This window comes from Convolutriloba macropyga, chromosome 1 (assembly GCF_964194025.1).
Source record: "Convolutriloba macropyga chromosome 1, txConMacr16.3, whole genome shotgun sequence".
NCBI classification, from domain to species: Eukaryota; Metazoa; Xenacoelomorpha; order Acoela; family Convolutidae; genus Convolutriloba; species Convolutriloba macropyga.
In genome coordinates, this window is record NC_134468.1 from 48,118,276 (window position 1) to 48,132,899 (window position 14,624).

General features: G+C 37.1%; 1 protein-coding gene across 1 annotated transcript in view; it reads right to left on the reverse strand.

Annotated features, from left to right (window-relative positions):
* The window catches only part of LOC142339769 (uncharacterized), a 50,529-nt gene extending 36,088 nt beyond the window's left edge, over window positions 1-14,441 (reverse strand). Inside the window, exon 1 of the mRNA XM_075390032.1 lies at window positions 14,274-14,441. Within this exon, the coding sequence (XP_075246147.1) occupies window positions 14,274-14,300 (27 nt within the window). The 5' untranslated portion in view covers window positions 14,301-14,441. The remainder of the gene's footprint in view (window positions 1-14,273) is intronic.
* Window positions 14,442-14,624: the final 183 nt, after the last annotated feature.

Genomic DNA, 14,624 nt, shown 5'->3' on the forward strand with positions numbered 1-14,624 from the left:
TTCTGAAGATTTTCTCTAGTTGTGGCAGGGGTATGAGATGAGCCTGGTAGACGTTGAGTGCTGTGTGGCTTGAAGAAAGAGGGATAGATAATGTTAAAAACAGTCCTTCTTTGATAGTTGACTTCACTTAATAACTCTGCATCGTAGTAAGATAAAAAGATCTTGCATCGGTATAGCTAAAGTAAAGCGTTCGGTGCCACCTTTTTGACTGTCGTAAATTGAATTGAGTATAGCCATTAACAATGACTTCGGGACTAGAGACAGAAGTTTACGCAGTAATATTGGGATTGAGTTTAGTAGGTTCACTTTGTACGACAACAGAGCTGATCTGTCTCTTTAGGTCTGCATAGAGAATGGACAAGAGAGACGCTACAGTGTTAAAATTGAAATTCAATTGCTGGTTTGAGAATAACACTTGTGTACAATCTCACAGCAAATGAAAGTTTTTTCAATGACTTCTTGTATGATTTTCCAATTCTTTTTTGATTTTCATGATTAAGTTTTGTATCTTCTGCATTTAATCAAGTCCACTAGAAATTTCAAAACCTTTCGTTTGCCTCGCTTTCAATTTCTAGTACATTGTCGGTCAATAGAGATGCGTACTATTTCAATCGGAAAATGTTCTCCGAATTTTTTGTACCTGGGTCATGACAGTGTCCAAAAATGCCAGCAAAGCCACAGCTCCCTGAGTCTCCCAGGAGAATCTCCCCACCAAATAATCCTACGCCAGCCATTAATGCGGCTCAAACATGTGCTCCTCTTTTCCGTTCGTTTTCTCCCATCGTTAGAAAAGTAGCGGTTTCTTTTCGCATAGAATCAACTTCTCTTTGGGCTTCATTTGATTCGCCTATGATTTTCTGTAACATCCAGTTCCAATTAAACGGTGCGGTGTTTGAATTGAAACGGTTGGGAAAGTCGGGGGGGCAGAAAACTGACGGCTCGTTCCACATTTCGGTTAATTTTGTCAACAATTCTTGGATTGAGGCTCTAGTAGTAAAATCGTATTCCGGGAATGGAACGAGAAATTCGATATTAAAAAACTCATCAGCCAAAAGAATTTTGCTTTTCTCATTGAAGAGAATTCTTTTCGATACGTAGTCAGTTGATTTTGTTGACTGAATTAGGCGTATTTTGTATTAAGTCAAAAGATGGAGGATTCGCTTCATTTTTTGTCCAACTGAAATTTGGATTGGATTGGTGTCACAATGATTTTTTTTCCAGCTGCTAACTTTCAAAACGTCAACAATGATTTGTCCCTGGTTATTTGTTCAGTTTTGTGGGTTCCCTTATTCAGTTTATCGTTTTACTTTCATAATATGTTGATTTTGTTGGTTCAGTTTATTTGATCTAAAATGAGAAATTTGTTTCAATGTCACTGTTGAGGACTTTATTACTTGTTGCTTTAATGGCACATTCTTCCCACAGTTCAGCATTTTGACTCAAGGCCATGCGCCACAGTGTGGAGTACAAGTTGAAGGGGGGCCTTCAACTTTCAACTTCAATTGGATCGCCCTCCTTTATTTTGTACCATGCTCTTGGTTTTCTGTATTTTGAGTTGGGCTGTTAGTTGGCTCCTAATCCGGCGTTAGTCCAGTGTAGTGCATGTTTTCATGCTTAAGTGTAGAGAGTAGTCAGTTTGAGTGAGACTTAGCTGTTTGAACAAGTAAACTGTTTGCTTTGATTGAGTGCATTTAAACACTCAATGTGTGCATGTGCCAGTAAGCTATTTAATGATGTTTAATTGAGTGGTTTGTGTTGCTAGTATGCACGAAATAAACACTTTAGCACGTGTGTTTAGAGCTTTTTGTAGATGTTTGTTACTTTAGTTGTACTTTGATTCTTGCTGAGGACGGTTCTGAAGGAGTGTTGTCTGTAGAGATATCATTAAATGCAAAGTTTTCCAAATATTTGTCGAAGCGTTCTGGCTCTCTTTTGGTATCTCTTCGCGACGGATCGTGTTTCGAAGTCTGATTGGTCAATGGAGGTTAAATCGTCTCAATTGCCTGGTCGTTAAATAGGGCGGAGTCGAATTCGATGTACACATTGGGTAAAAATTGTGCGTCTTTCTTATGATATAGTTCGAGTCAGTTAGGATTTTCGCTACTCTATATAGTGGTAACCAAACTTGGACTGCCTTTGCGATCGTTTGTTGTTGAGATAATATTTTTGAGTTGAGAAAAAGACAATATGAGCGCAATTTCAGGTTTAGCTCCCGCTTTCTTGTCATAATAATATCTGTATAGCTGGTAAGATTATCAACCGTAAATTGTTTTCTGCGAATTTAGTGGTCATGGAGTCCTGTAATATACTGACGTAGTCTGAGTTGGTTTCAACGGATTCCATTGCTTTTCTGGAAAATCGTATATCCAGGGGTTTGATCGGGTCTCGTCCATACAAGATTGCAGATGGGTAATATCTGATTGAGTGGTGATATGATGTGTTATGAATGAACACCGCGAGAGAAACATATTTGTGCCAGTCATTCCATTGAGTGGTTGTGTTGACTTTCAGTATCGGTTCCAAAGCTGCGTGTGAGTTTCCTACTACTCCGACTGTTTGCGGGTGTTTAAAAGTTGCGTGTTTTAGCCATATACCGTATCCAAGATTAGTTGCCTTTTCTGGCGTAGGCAGTATTATTTTTTCTGTGTCACAAACTGTGAGGGCGGTTATTGAGCTATGGAAGTAGAGGGTGGCCAGAAAAGATGATTTTCCCAAGTGCGTTTCCATAGATTCATGACATATTTGATATCTTGATGATCTGATGCAGTTTGAATATTGTTGTTCAGTTAATACCGTAGTTTCCATCGAATCTACGGAGATGGCCAAGTATGGCACTCTGTGACCCATCTCAAGGCTTCTGAAGAGTCTAGTATTGGCAGACACGTTTGGCTTCCAAATGATACTGCTGAAAATGTTTTCCTCTCTTTTGATTGTTTTCCTTAGAAATAATCTTCTACCATCAAAACAAATCCGGCTACATAGTAGCTAGCATCACTTAAAATGTATTGCAGACCAGGTCGGGGTAGTCGTAATGTCATGTCGGTTGCTTTGAGTCGAATCCTTTTTAATGATTTCAGGTTTTTCATAAAAACGGTATTAATTTTTCACCAAGGTTTGGTATGTAGTTCTTGAAAAATTGTAGAAAGCCGATTAGTCTTTTAACTTGTTTCGTTGTCTGTGGCATTTTTATTGTGTTTACAAACTTCGATATTTTTGTGGCTTCTGGTTTAATTTCGGTTGAGTTTATGACGTGTCCAAGGAACTTCATTGACTCGCAAGCTATTTCACATTTTTCTGGTGCCAGTTTTAGTCCAGATCTACGAATAAATCAGAAATTTTCCTTAATGTTGGGAGAAGCTCTTGAAAGTTTGATACCTCAATATTGTGCACGAACTGTGTACCAACGTCTGCTGCCAGGCAAGGATCAAGTTAGTGTCTTATTGAGGAGCTAAATCCGGTGACTGATTCGTTGAGGCCTTGTACCAAACACTTGTATGCATAAGTCCGGTATGAAAAATTGAACTCCAAAAGTTGTGTTGAAAAGTCATCTGCCATTTGGACGCAGTGATAAACTTGTTAGCGGTTTTGTGAAAAGTTTTGTAAAAAGTGTCTTTCCGGCGAAGTTATTAGTTGCATCAGTGATGTTAGCGATAGAAAAATTTGAGTTGAGATAGTCGTTTTTAAAAGGTGATTTATTCGCCGGCGATCAATTGGAAATCGTAATTTTCCGGATTCCTTTCTGTGAGCAAACAAAGAGCTACAATACTTCGATTGAGGCAATGTTGTAAAGAGGCCATAGTACTGCATCAAAGCTAGTTCCACTTGTAGTTATTCTCTGAGGTGTACTGCTGTCGGAGGGCCTTGGACGTACAATGGCATGGAGTGGTAAGGAGTAAGTTTGATTTTCAGTTCTGTATTGTACCTAACGTCAAGTCGATGTTTCGCGAAAATTTCACAAAAATCAAGTAGTAGTAATTCGAGTGGTGTAATTCGAGTGGGTTTAAGGCTGATTTGTTCCAAGAAAATCTGCGAAGAAAATTGTGTCTGTCATCGATGTTGTGTTGGATCAGAAATTTCCATTTTTCTAAGTTCTTGTAATTTTTTATAAATCTCGAATTGGATTGGTCTCAGCATTTTGAGGTGATCGCATGTTTCTGGCGTCGGGAACCATAAGGACTCATGGTCAGGTGGAGGTCGATGCGGTTGTATTTTTTCTCTCCGTTCTGGGTTTTGAATAAGTTGGTTGATTCCTGGGATTTCTTTTTCCTTTTCTCTAAACTTAGCGAGTGCTATAAGTTCAGGGTCAATTTTGATTAGTTGATCTGCTTGTTCGGTTGTAAATATTGAAAACCTAGCTACTTCTGTACGTCTGTGTAGGGTTATTGGATGGTCTGTAATGTTTATTGTTGATATAAACAAAATATTCTGGTCACTGATTGTACTAAGTGAAGCGGTGAGAACTAAGTCTGTTTCTCTTTCTAAAATTTCATTCGATATGAGTATTCCGCTTAGGTTTTTGTACTCATGGGTTCCTTCAGGTGGTGAATATTCTAGAATCGCATGGTGGTTTGGTTGTATTGTTTTACTTTTCATGAGATAAATTGGTATCTTTTTCTGTCTAACTACTCTTCGTGGTTCGTTTGTTGGCTTTATTCTATTTCGTTGAATTGTCAAGTCTGATAGTTGTAGGAAATTGCGTGCCGGTCTAATGGTAATGTCATGTTTTTTGCTGTTTGATCGTTTGCAAAATTTGTTGTTTATTACATTGGCACAAGCTCTCGTATCTATTAGTGCTCTTCGAGTTAACGTCGGTCTAAACTTTAGGTTAATATATGATAATGTCTGTCCGTTGTCTACTGAGATTATATTGAGATGAAGGGCTTTAGATTGATGGGATTTTTCTATCGTTTTTTTGTTTCACTTTCAATCAGCGGCTATATTAGTTTTTTGTCTCCGAAACCGAAATGATGCTCCGGTTGAATTCGTTTTTGCTCTCTGCAAACAATGGTTCGACTTATGGTTAGGGTATCCAAGTTGGTTGTTTCTGGGATAGGATTGTCCAAAAAATCTGCGTTTACGCCAATAATAAAAGTTTCCTCTTGCTTGGAATCGGGGGACAAAATTTGGGAATTTGGCCACTGAGTGTTCTCCACATATGGTGAAGGGCTTGCTATGGTCATTGTGTTGCTCTCTGGGCCCCCTCTGTGATGTCCCTGATTTTTTATCCTTTTTATCCTATGATCCATTGATTTTAACTTTTGTTCCATTCTTTTCTGAGTTGCGTTCAAATTTGATAGGGCGCTAATGAGATTATCTGATACGGTTGTACTTATTTCATTGAATCCGTCCTCTGGATAACCGTCTTTCCTACATAGGTCTCTAATTGTCATTTGTCGAGCTAATGTGCATAATTCTCGCACCGTTATAATTGGTGATTGTTCTATCATTTTTGATCGTAGCCATCCTGGCATGGCTATTTGGAAATTTTGTTTAACTTGTTCATTTTTGAACTGTTCTTCGGCGTTGATTCGTTCTCTTCGTGCTGCAGTTTCTCTGGCAAACCGTGCTTGTTCGGTTGCGTCAGCTCTTTGGCAGTGGCGATACCGCTGGCAAGTTTGGTGGTGGATAGGCTCTTTAAGCTGCAGTCTGTAAAGTCAGGAAGCTCTCTGGCGTGTCTGTTTTTGGGTCGCACTTCTTCTGCAAGCCTCAGTATATGAACCTCCTGCAATTGTGTGTTGCAGAAATGATCACTTAACGCTATCAAACTCAATTCATCGTCTTGTCGAGTTGCTTCAGGAAGTGTTTGGAAATAGCGGCTCCTAAGTGCAATTGTAAGAAGTTTGCTTGTTGTGCATTCGTTATTGCTGCCACACCAATGCATACAGGGAAAAGTTGCTCAAATTGCCGGAAACTTTCTGTTCCGCTGTATGGATCTACTGTGATCTGAGCATTCGCAGCCATACTTACTGGCTAACCTTAGTATTAATTTACTGCACAATATTAGGTAAAACTACTCCTCATTGATTGTAAGGGGCACTATAAATTGATCGAGGAAAAATCATTGGATTTAGAGATCGAATCTTTTAAAAGGTTGTATTCTGTTTTAATTTGTTCTACGGTTTCTGCTTTCCAAACAATTAAGTCTTTCATCCTCTCTATTTTGGGTCAATAGAATGACTGTTTTATATAAATCAGCAGCAAAGATTGTAATACACTGGGAAAATTTTGTTACTATCTTTGTCGGAGCATTCGATGTTATTAGCGTCCATAAACTTGTCGAAATGTTCTGAAAATCTACAGGATTGAATAAATGGTAGCATAGTTAAGTTGTAGTTATTCGGGGTAGGCATGTTAATAATAACAAACAGCAATAGCACTTGAGAAGAAAAGGCTTCATAAGACTGAGCCAACGTTTAACTTACAGTCCTTGAGTTCTCGACTTCACACTTTCCTTTTCTTCACAGATCCAGATAGATTGCTCATCAGAGTATCACAGAATATCTGAAGTTGAGTACACAGTTGTCTCATCAACGTCAGCTCTGCAATCAGTAGGTTGACTTGCGTACTGCTCGATAATTTTCAAAGACATCAGGCTGGATAACAATTTTTGCAGAATAAGAGTAATTTAGTTCCAATTTAAACTTTAGAACATTCGGAACATTTGGCGATTTATTCGATAGTTTTCCAAGAGAATTACGTTATTCAATTTGGTGTTTAAGATTTTTGCTGTTTTCCTGCTGTCACCACGTATTATACTTAGTTTCTTGCTGATCTTTTGTGTTAGTTTAAATCTAAATCGGAATAAAGTTTTGTCAAATTGTTTTGTATAATTTCTAAAGAGTGGTGAACATCAGGACTGAGGCAGAAAAAGAAAAAAAGCAGAGTCAAATTGACCAATTTACTTTGTTTTTTTTTAATTTCAAAAAATGTTCTTATTTGGCGTGCAGTTTCAGTAAGATTCTGAAACTGTATTTAATTTAGCTTCTATACTGAAAGCTAAAAAACTTAATGCCAATATCAGCTAGTGAACACTCGTTAATGAAATTTGATAACTGTAATATACTTAGTTTCTTGCTTATCTTTTGTGTTAGTTTAAACCTAAATCGGAAAAAAGTTTTGTCAAATTGTTTTGTTGGGCCTTGGAAGTACATTGGCACAGAGTGCTCAGGAGTCAGTTTGATTTTCAGTTCTGTATTCTACCCAACGTCAAGTCGATGTTTCGCGAAAATGTCACAATATTCAAGTAGTAGTAATTCGAGTTTTTCCTTGTGATCAGGGTTTAAGGCTGATTTGCTCCATGGGAATCTGCAAAGAAAATTGTCTGTCACCGATGTTGTGTTGGATCAGAAATTTCCATTTTTCTAAGTTCTTGTAAATTTTTATAAATCTCGAATTGGATTGGTCTCAGCATTTTGGGGTGATCGCATGTTTCTGGCGTCGGGAACCATAAGGACTCATGGTCAGGTGGAGGTCGAGGCAGTTGTATTTTTTCTCTCCGTTCTGGGTTTTGAATAAGTTGGTTGATTTCTGGGATTTCTTTTTCCTTTTCTCTAAACTTAGCGAGTGCTATAAGTTCAGGGTCAATTTTGATTAGTTGATCTGCTTGTTCGGTTGTAAATATTGAAAACCTAGCTGCTTCTGTACGTCTGTGTAGGGTTATTGGATGGTCTGTAACGTTTATTGTTGATATAAACAAAATATTCTGGTCACTGATTGTACTAAGTGAAGCGGTGAAAACTAAGTCTGTTTCTCTTTCTAAAATTTCATTCGGTATGAGTACTCCGCTTAGGTTTTTGTAATCATGGGTTCCTTCAGAGTGTGAACATTCTAGAATTACGTGCTGGTTTGGTTGTATTGTTTTACTTTTCATGAGACAAATTGGTATCTTTTTGTGTAACTACTCTTCATGGTTCGTTTGTCGGCTTTATTTTATCTCTTTGTTTTGTCAAGTCTGATAGTTGAAGGAAGTTTCGTGCCGGGCTAATGGTCATTACCTAAATATACACCAAAAACCCAGCAGCCTCCACAAATCTCTCAGCAGAACAAGACATTTGTACTTATACAGACAAGTGCTTCTCAAAGATCAATAATCTGACTTAAAATTTCATGGCAAAAATCAGCAACATAATTGTATACTGCTTTTGTGAAAAAATTAATGCAATAGATAAAATTACGACGTCTGGCATATTTCATCATCAAACACATGACGACTTTAAATTGATATCAGCCTATATAATTTGTAATTAGCAACGAAAGAAACATCTCATTAGAGAAAATTCAAAAAATTAAAAAAACATGACTTTAATCTTGATAAAAGAGTGAAAGCAAGACAGCTGAAAGCAAGTTCTCTAACATAGCCCGCAGATTGCCGGAAAAGAGCCGCCGTTGACTTGCTTGATGCACATCAGGACTGAGGCAGAAAAAGAAAAAAAGCAGAGTCAAATTGACCAATTTACTTTGTTTTTTTTTAATTTCAAAAAACGTTCTTATTTGGCGTGCAGTTTCAGTAAGATTCTGAAACTATATTTAATTCAGCTTCTATACTGAAAGCTAACAAACTTAATGCCGATATCAGCTAGTAAACACTCTAATGAAATTTTATACCTCTAATATACTTACTGTCTTGCTTATCTTTTGTGTTAGTTTAAACGTAAATAAAGTTTTGTCAAATTGTTTTGTATAATTTCTAAAGAGTGGTCTAAGTTATTCGAACGGTGGGAACTGACAGCTCAAGATATAACCTGCTTTTTCAAATATAAATAAAAGTAACTTTCTTTTGAGTCACATTCTCTGGGTTATAAATTCTGTTCTCTATTTTCAATGATTGAAGGTTATTTCGTTAAGAATGTAAGGTCATCATAAGTAATGTTAATGATAAGTTCAGGGTCAATTTTGATTAGTTGATCTGCTTGTTCGGTTGTAAATATTGAAAACCTAGCTGCTTCTGTACGTCTGTGTAGGGTTATTGGATGGTCTGTAATGTTTATTGTTGATATAAACAAAATATTCTGGTCACTGATTGTACTAAGTGAAGCGGTGAAAACTAAGTCTGTTTCTCTTTCTAAAATTTCATTCGATATGAGTTTCCGCTTAGGTTTTTGTACTCATGGGTTCCTTCAGGTGGTGAATATTCTAGAATCGCATGCTGGTTTGGTTGTATTGTTTTACTTTTCATGAGATAAATTGGTATCTTTTTGTGTCTAACTACTCTTCATGGTTCGTTCGTCGGCTTTATTTTATTTCTTTGTTTTGTCAAGTCTGATAGTTGAAGGAAGTTGCGTGCCGGGCTAATGGTAATGACAAGTTTTTTGAAGAAGGGGTTTCCTAAAATGATTGAGTTAGCTGTCGGCAAAACTAACAAGGATTCTGTAAATTGCTGATTTGCCATTGTAAATGTCAGTATTGTTTGACTACCTCAACGGTTTGGCCGCCTGCCAATTTTACATGGTTCCAATCTGGCATTTCGTCAGCTAATTTTGTTATTGGATAGTTTGCTTTATTTTCGTCAGAAGTTGTTGCTTATTACATTTGCACGAACTCTCGTATCTATGGGTGCTCTTCAAGTTAAGGTCGGTCTAAATTTTATGTTAATATATGATAATGTCTGTCCGTTGTTTACTGAGATTTTACTAAGATGAAGCGTATTTGATTGATGGAATTTTTCTTTTGTTTTTTGCACATGTTTCAATGGGCGGCTTTATTAGTTTTTTAATTGTCTCTGAAACGGAAATGATGTTCCGCTTGAGTTCGTTTTTGCTCTCTGCGAACATTGATTCGACTTGGTTAGGGTATCCACAAGTGTAACAAAAGACTTTGGTTGATGGAGTGACTGGAAGTACGGAGCGTTAGGTAATCGTACCTCTGCTTGTGACTGCATATGTTGGATATTCAAGTTTTGCGAGTTTATGTTGCTCTGAGGATTGAAATGTTGCCTATGTCTTGGGTGGTAATAACGCGATTGGTTATTTCTGGGATAGGACTGTCCAAAATAACTGGGGTTACCCCGATAAGTCCTGGTTGGAATAGGGGGACAAAATTTGGGAATTTGGCCACTGAGTGTTCTCCACATATGGCGAAGGGCTCGCTATGGTTATTGTGTTGTTCTCTGGGCCCCCTCTGTGTGATGCTGTCTCCTGATTTTTTATCCTATCATCCATTGATTTTAATTTTTGTTCCATTCTTTTCTGAGTTGCGTTCAATCTTGATAGGGCGCTAATGAGATTATCTGATACGGTTGTAATTATTTCATTGAATCCGTCCTCTGGATACTGATCATTTTTGATGGTAGCCATCCTCGCATGGATTTTCGGCGAATTTATTTAACATGTTCATTTTTGAACTGTTCTTCGGCGTTGATTGGTTCTTGTCGTGCTGCAGTTTCTCTCGCAAATCGTGCTTGTTCGGTTGCGTCAGCTCTTTGGCAGTGGCGATACCGCTGGCAAGTTTGGTGGTGGATAGGCTCTTTGAGCTGCAGTCTGTAAAGTCACCAGAAAGTTCTCTGGCGTGTCTGTTTTTGGGTCGAACTTCTGCTCAAGCCTCAGTATATGAACCTCCTGTAGTTGTGTGTAACAGAAATGATCACTTAACGTTGTCAAACTCAATTCAACGTCTCGTCGACTTGCTTCAGGAACTGTTTGGGGAAAGAGCGAAGCACATCGCCTCTTAGGTGCAATTGTAAGAAGTTTGCTTGTTGTGCATTCGGTATTGCTGCTACTCCAATGAATCCGGGGAAGAGTTGCTCAAATTGCCGGAAACTTTCTGTTCCGCTGTATGGATCTACTGTGATCTGAGCATTCCAGCCATACTTACTGGCTAACCTTAGTATTAATTTACTGCACAATATTAGGTAAAACTACTCCTCATTGATTGTAAGGGGCACTGTAAATTGATCGAGGAAAAATCATTGGATTTAGAGATCGAATCTTTTAAAAGGTTGTATTCTGTTTTAATTTGTTCTACGGTTTCTGCTTTCCAAACAATTAAGTCTTTCATCCTCTGTATTTTGGGTCAATGGAATGTTTTATAAAATCAGAAGCAAAGATTGTAATGCACTGGGAAAATTTTGTTACTATCTTTGTCGGAGTATTCTATGTTATTAGCGTCCACAAACTCGTCAAAATGTTCTGAAAATCTACAGGAGTGAAAAATTGGTAGCATAGTTAAGTTGTAGTTATTCGGGGTAGGCATGATAATAAAAACAAACAGCAATAGCACTTGGGAGGAAAAGGCTTCATAAGACTGAGTCAACGTTTAACTTACAGTCCTTGAGTTCTCGACTTCACACTTTCACTTTCTTCACAGTATCAGCCAGATAGCTTGCTCATCAGAGTAGCAGTTTCACATAACATCTGAAGTTGAGTACACATATGTCCCATCAACGTCAGCTCTGCAATCCGTAGGTTGATTTGGGTACTGCTCGATAATTTTAAAATTCATCAGGCTGGATAACAATTTTCGCAGAATAAGACTAATTTAGTTCCAATTTAAACTTTTTAGAACTTTCGGAACGTTTGGCGGTTTATTCGACAGTTTTTTAAGAGTATTACGTAATTCAATTTGGTCTTTTGTAAAATTTTTTGCTGTTTTCCTGCTGTCACCAAGTATTATACTTCGTTTCGTGATCTTTTGTGGTAGTTTAAATCTAAATCGGAATAAAGTTTAGTCAAATTGTTTCGTTGCATAAATTCTAAAGAGTGGTTTAAGTTCTTCGAACGGTGGGAACTGATAGCTTAAGATAAAACATGCTTTTTCGAATTAAATTAAAGTAACTTTCTTTTGAATCACATTCTCATTGTTAAAAATTCTGTATCCTATTTCTTAAAAAAAGCAAAACAGTCCCAAAACTGCAGAAACTATACAACTCTTGAAGCTTTTATCTTGCAAAAATTTTTTGTCCGAAACCATTTCTGTTAACTGCCTCTCGAATTCGTCCAGTAACCAGTCAGCAAGAAATTAATAGAAGCTTGTAGATCGATAAACTCAGAAAATGGCAAAAATTTCAAAAAAAGAAAGATTCACTCTTTAATAAATATTGCTAAAATTAAAATAAATATCTTAAGAACCCTTCATTGTCTTCAGAAATTATGCAGTAAACCAAGTTCCAGTCAAGAAAAATTTTCACTGACCTATAAAGACCGATAAAGCTTGATTATGGTAATTTTCACAGCAATTGAAAAAAAATTCAAACCTTGTCACAAGAAAAGAGTGCTAATAAAAAAATTAACAACATTCTATTGACCCTCCAACCATGCATTAACCTACTATCAAACCCTAGAGGAAGTTCTCTGGACCCTGGGGATAAATTAACTCAAAAAATGACAAATTTCGAAAAAAAAATTCAAAAGAACTGCAAGTTATAAAATTGCCAAAATTCGTGACATTAAAAACTTTAAAACTAATTCCATTGCCACTAGAAAGCATGAAGTAACAAAACATCACACCCTAAACAAGGTTCCTCGTCCACTGGGGCTGGAAAAACAAGGAAAAACTTTCAAAACTTCAGTTTTATCAAAAAATTTCCAATGTTTGTGATATGAAAACATTGAAACCATATCCTATGCAATAACAGTTTTTGCAGTAAGCTATTATCAAACCCTAGAGGAGGTTTCATTGCCCCTTCGGCTGAAACTAAAAACTGACAAAAAAGTCGGAAAATTTTCAAAAAATTTAAAACTTTTATTAAAAAAACTGTTAAAATTCATGTTAAAATGTTGATAACTATTCCAATAAAACTCTGGAGTAAACTATTATCAAACCCTTGAGGAGGTTTTCAGGCACCTAGGGCTGAAAAAACTCCAAAAATTACAAAGTTCAAAAGACTTGAAAAATTGTAAAAATTAGCATAAATTTGAGTGTTCATGTTTGGAGTAACAAAACATATAGCTCACAAGAGCGTCGTAAAATCTGATTATGTCTTACAAACAACTGTTTTCAAATTTTACAAACCTCAATTGCTGACAGCTCCAACAAATTCGAAAAATGACGAAACAACGAGAAAAAACAACATTTTGGGCTCAAAATCACCTTTTAACCTTAAATTACGGCCTTCCCAGTAGCTTCAGCACTCTAAGCACTTGAACGACTACTTACGGCGGCTAACGGCCTCTAAAGAAACTTGCTGTCCGCTGGTCTTCACCGGTTTATCCCGTTTTGAGAGCTCAAAGTCCTGACAAGGAGTAAAAACATCTTACAAAGACAGAGCACCAATACAATTGTAAAAACCAAGATTACCGCAAAATAGCTCCGCTCAGCTTACAGTTATCCGCGCAGCTATAAAGATTAAAACAAAATACGAAAAAATCACGTATATATAACAGCAGAGAGAATCCATAATCATTAATCGATTCAAACAGCAGCATTTAGACCGTTAGACCTTAACAGCTTTAAAAGTATTTTTAGAACTTCAAGTGAAAAAAAATCAGCGAGAACACCAGTCAAGTTGTCGAACGAGACACAATCGTCGTGCATTATAATCTTTACCCTAACCTTACCGAAATCAGAACATCAAAACAGACAAGAGAAAAAAAAAACAAAAGTAGCCCAACAAACCACATCAAAGTGTTTTAAAATAGCCGACAATTTTTTAGGTGCGGGGGGGGGGGGGGGGGGAGCTAGGTGGGGTAGGTGGGTAGATAGGTTGGGTAAGTTTTTTTTGGGGGGGGGGGTAGATAGGTGGTGGGGGGGTTTGTGCGGTGTAGTTTAGATAAATAGGGGTGACTTATATAGGAACAAAAAATTTCAAAATGACCACTTCACCATGAACATTACCAGCAGTTCCTAATTACTATACATTACAAACGAAGCTACTGTTAAAGTCCAATGTTCGATACCAGAAGTCAACAATCAAAAACGGGGGTAAATGCTCGAACAGAAAGAAGTCAAAATTCAAGTCATGAACTTGCTTTCTGCTAAAAAAAACCTGTAGAATTTCAATACTCCTCTTCGAGTCGTAAAAAGACACACACGTTTACAATAATTGCTATGAACTTCGTTAAAGAGCAATTAAAGAACTTTCTAGGTTTCGAAACTACTCATCCTTTTGCTTCCTCCAATATTAAACTAAAATAATTGATCCAATTTGAGTTATTCTTCTCATTGACGTTAAAAAGTCGAGAAAAAATGCGAAATATGAGATCTTAAAAAGATGGCTCCCAAGAATAATTCAAATTCTTTCGATTGTTAAAAACCACAATGAGACATAACACACAAAAAACTTCATAGCAGTAGCCGACAGCTACCAAAACCATTAAGCACCAAGTTCATGAAAATCCAACCTTGATCATGTCAGCTGTGTTCTCCATCTTCGCTCTGCTTGGAAAGTATCTTATCGGTTTCTGTAGAAGACTTGACACAATTGAAGATGTTGACAATCAGAACTCATACAAGGACACTATCACAGCATCACCTGTCTAGGTTGTATCAGCACGACCGTATACCATATCTCATCTGAAATGACGATACAGTACGATAATATCGTTGATGTATTAAATACTCTGGCTGCTATCAAATTAGTTTAACTATATAATGCCAATGATAACGAAGACATTTCAATTTGACGTTGTTCCGATTTTAGATAGCTCTGTATAACAGTAGAAAAAATGCGTTATTTAAATTCGCATAAAACG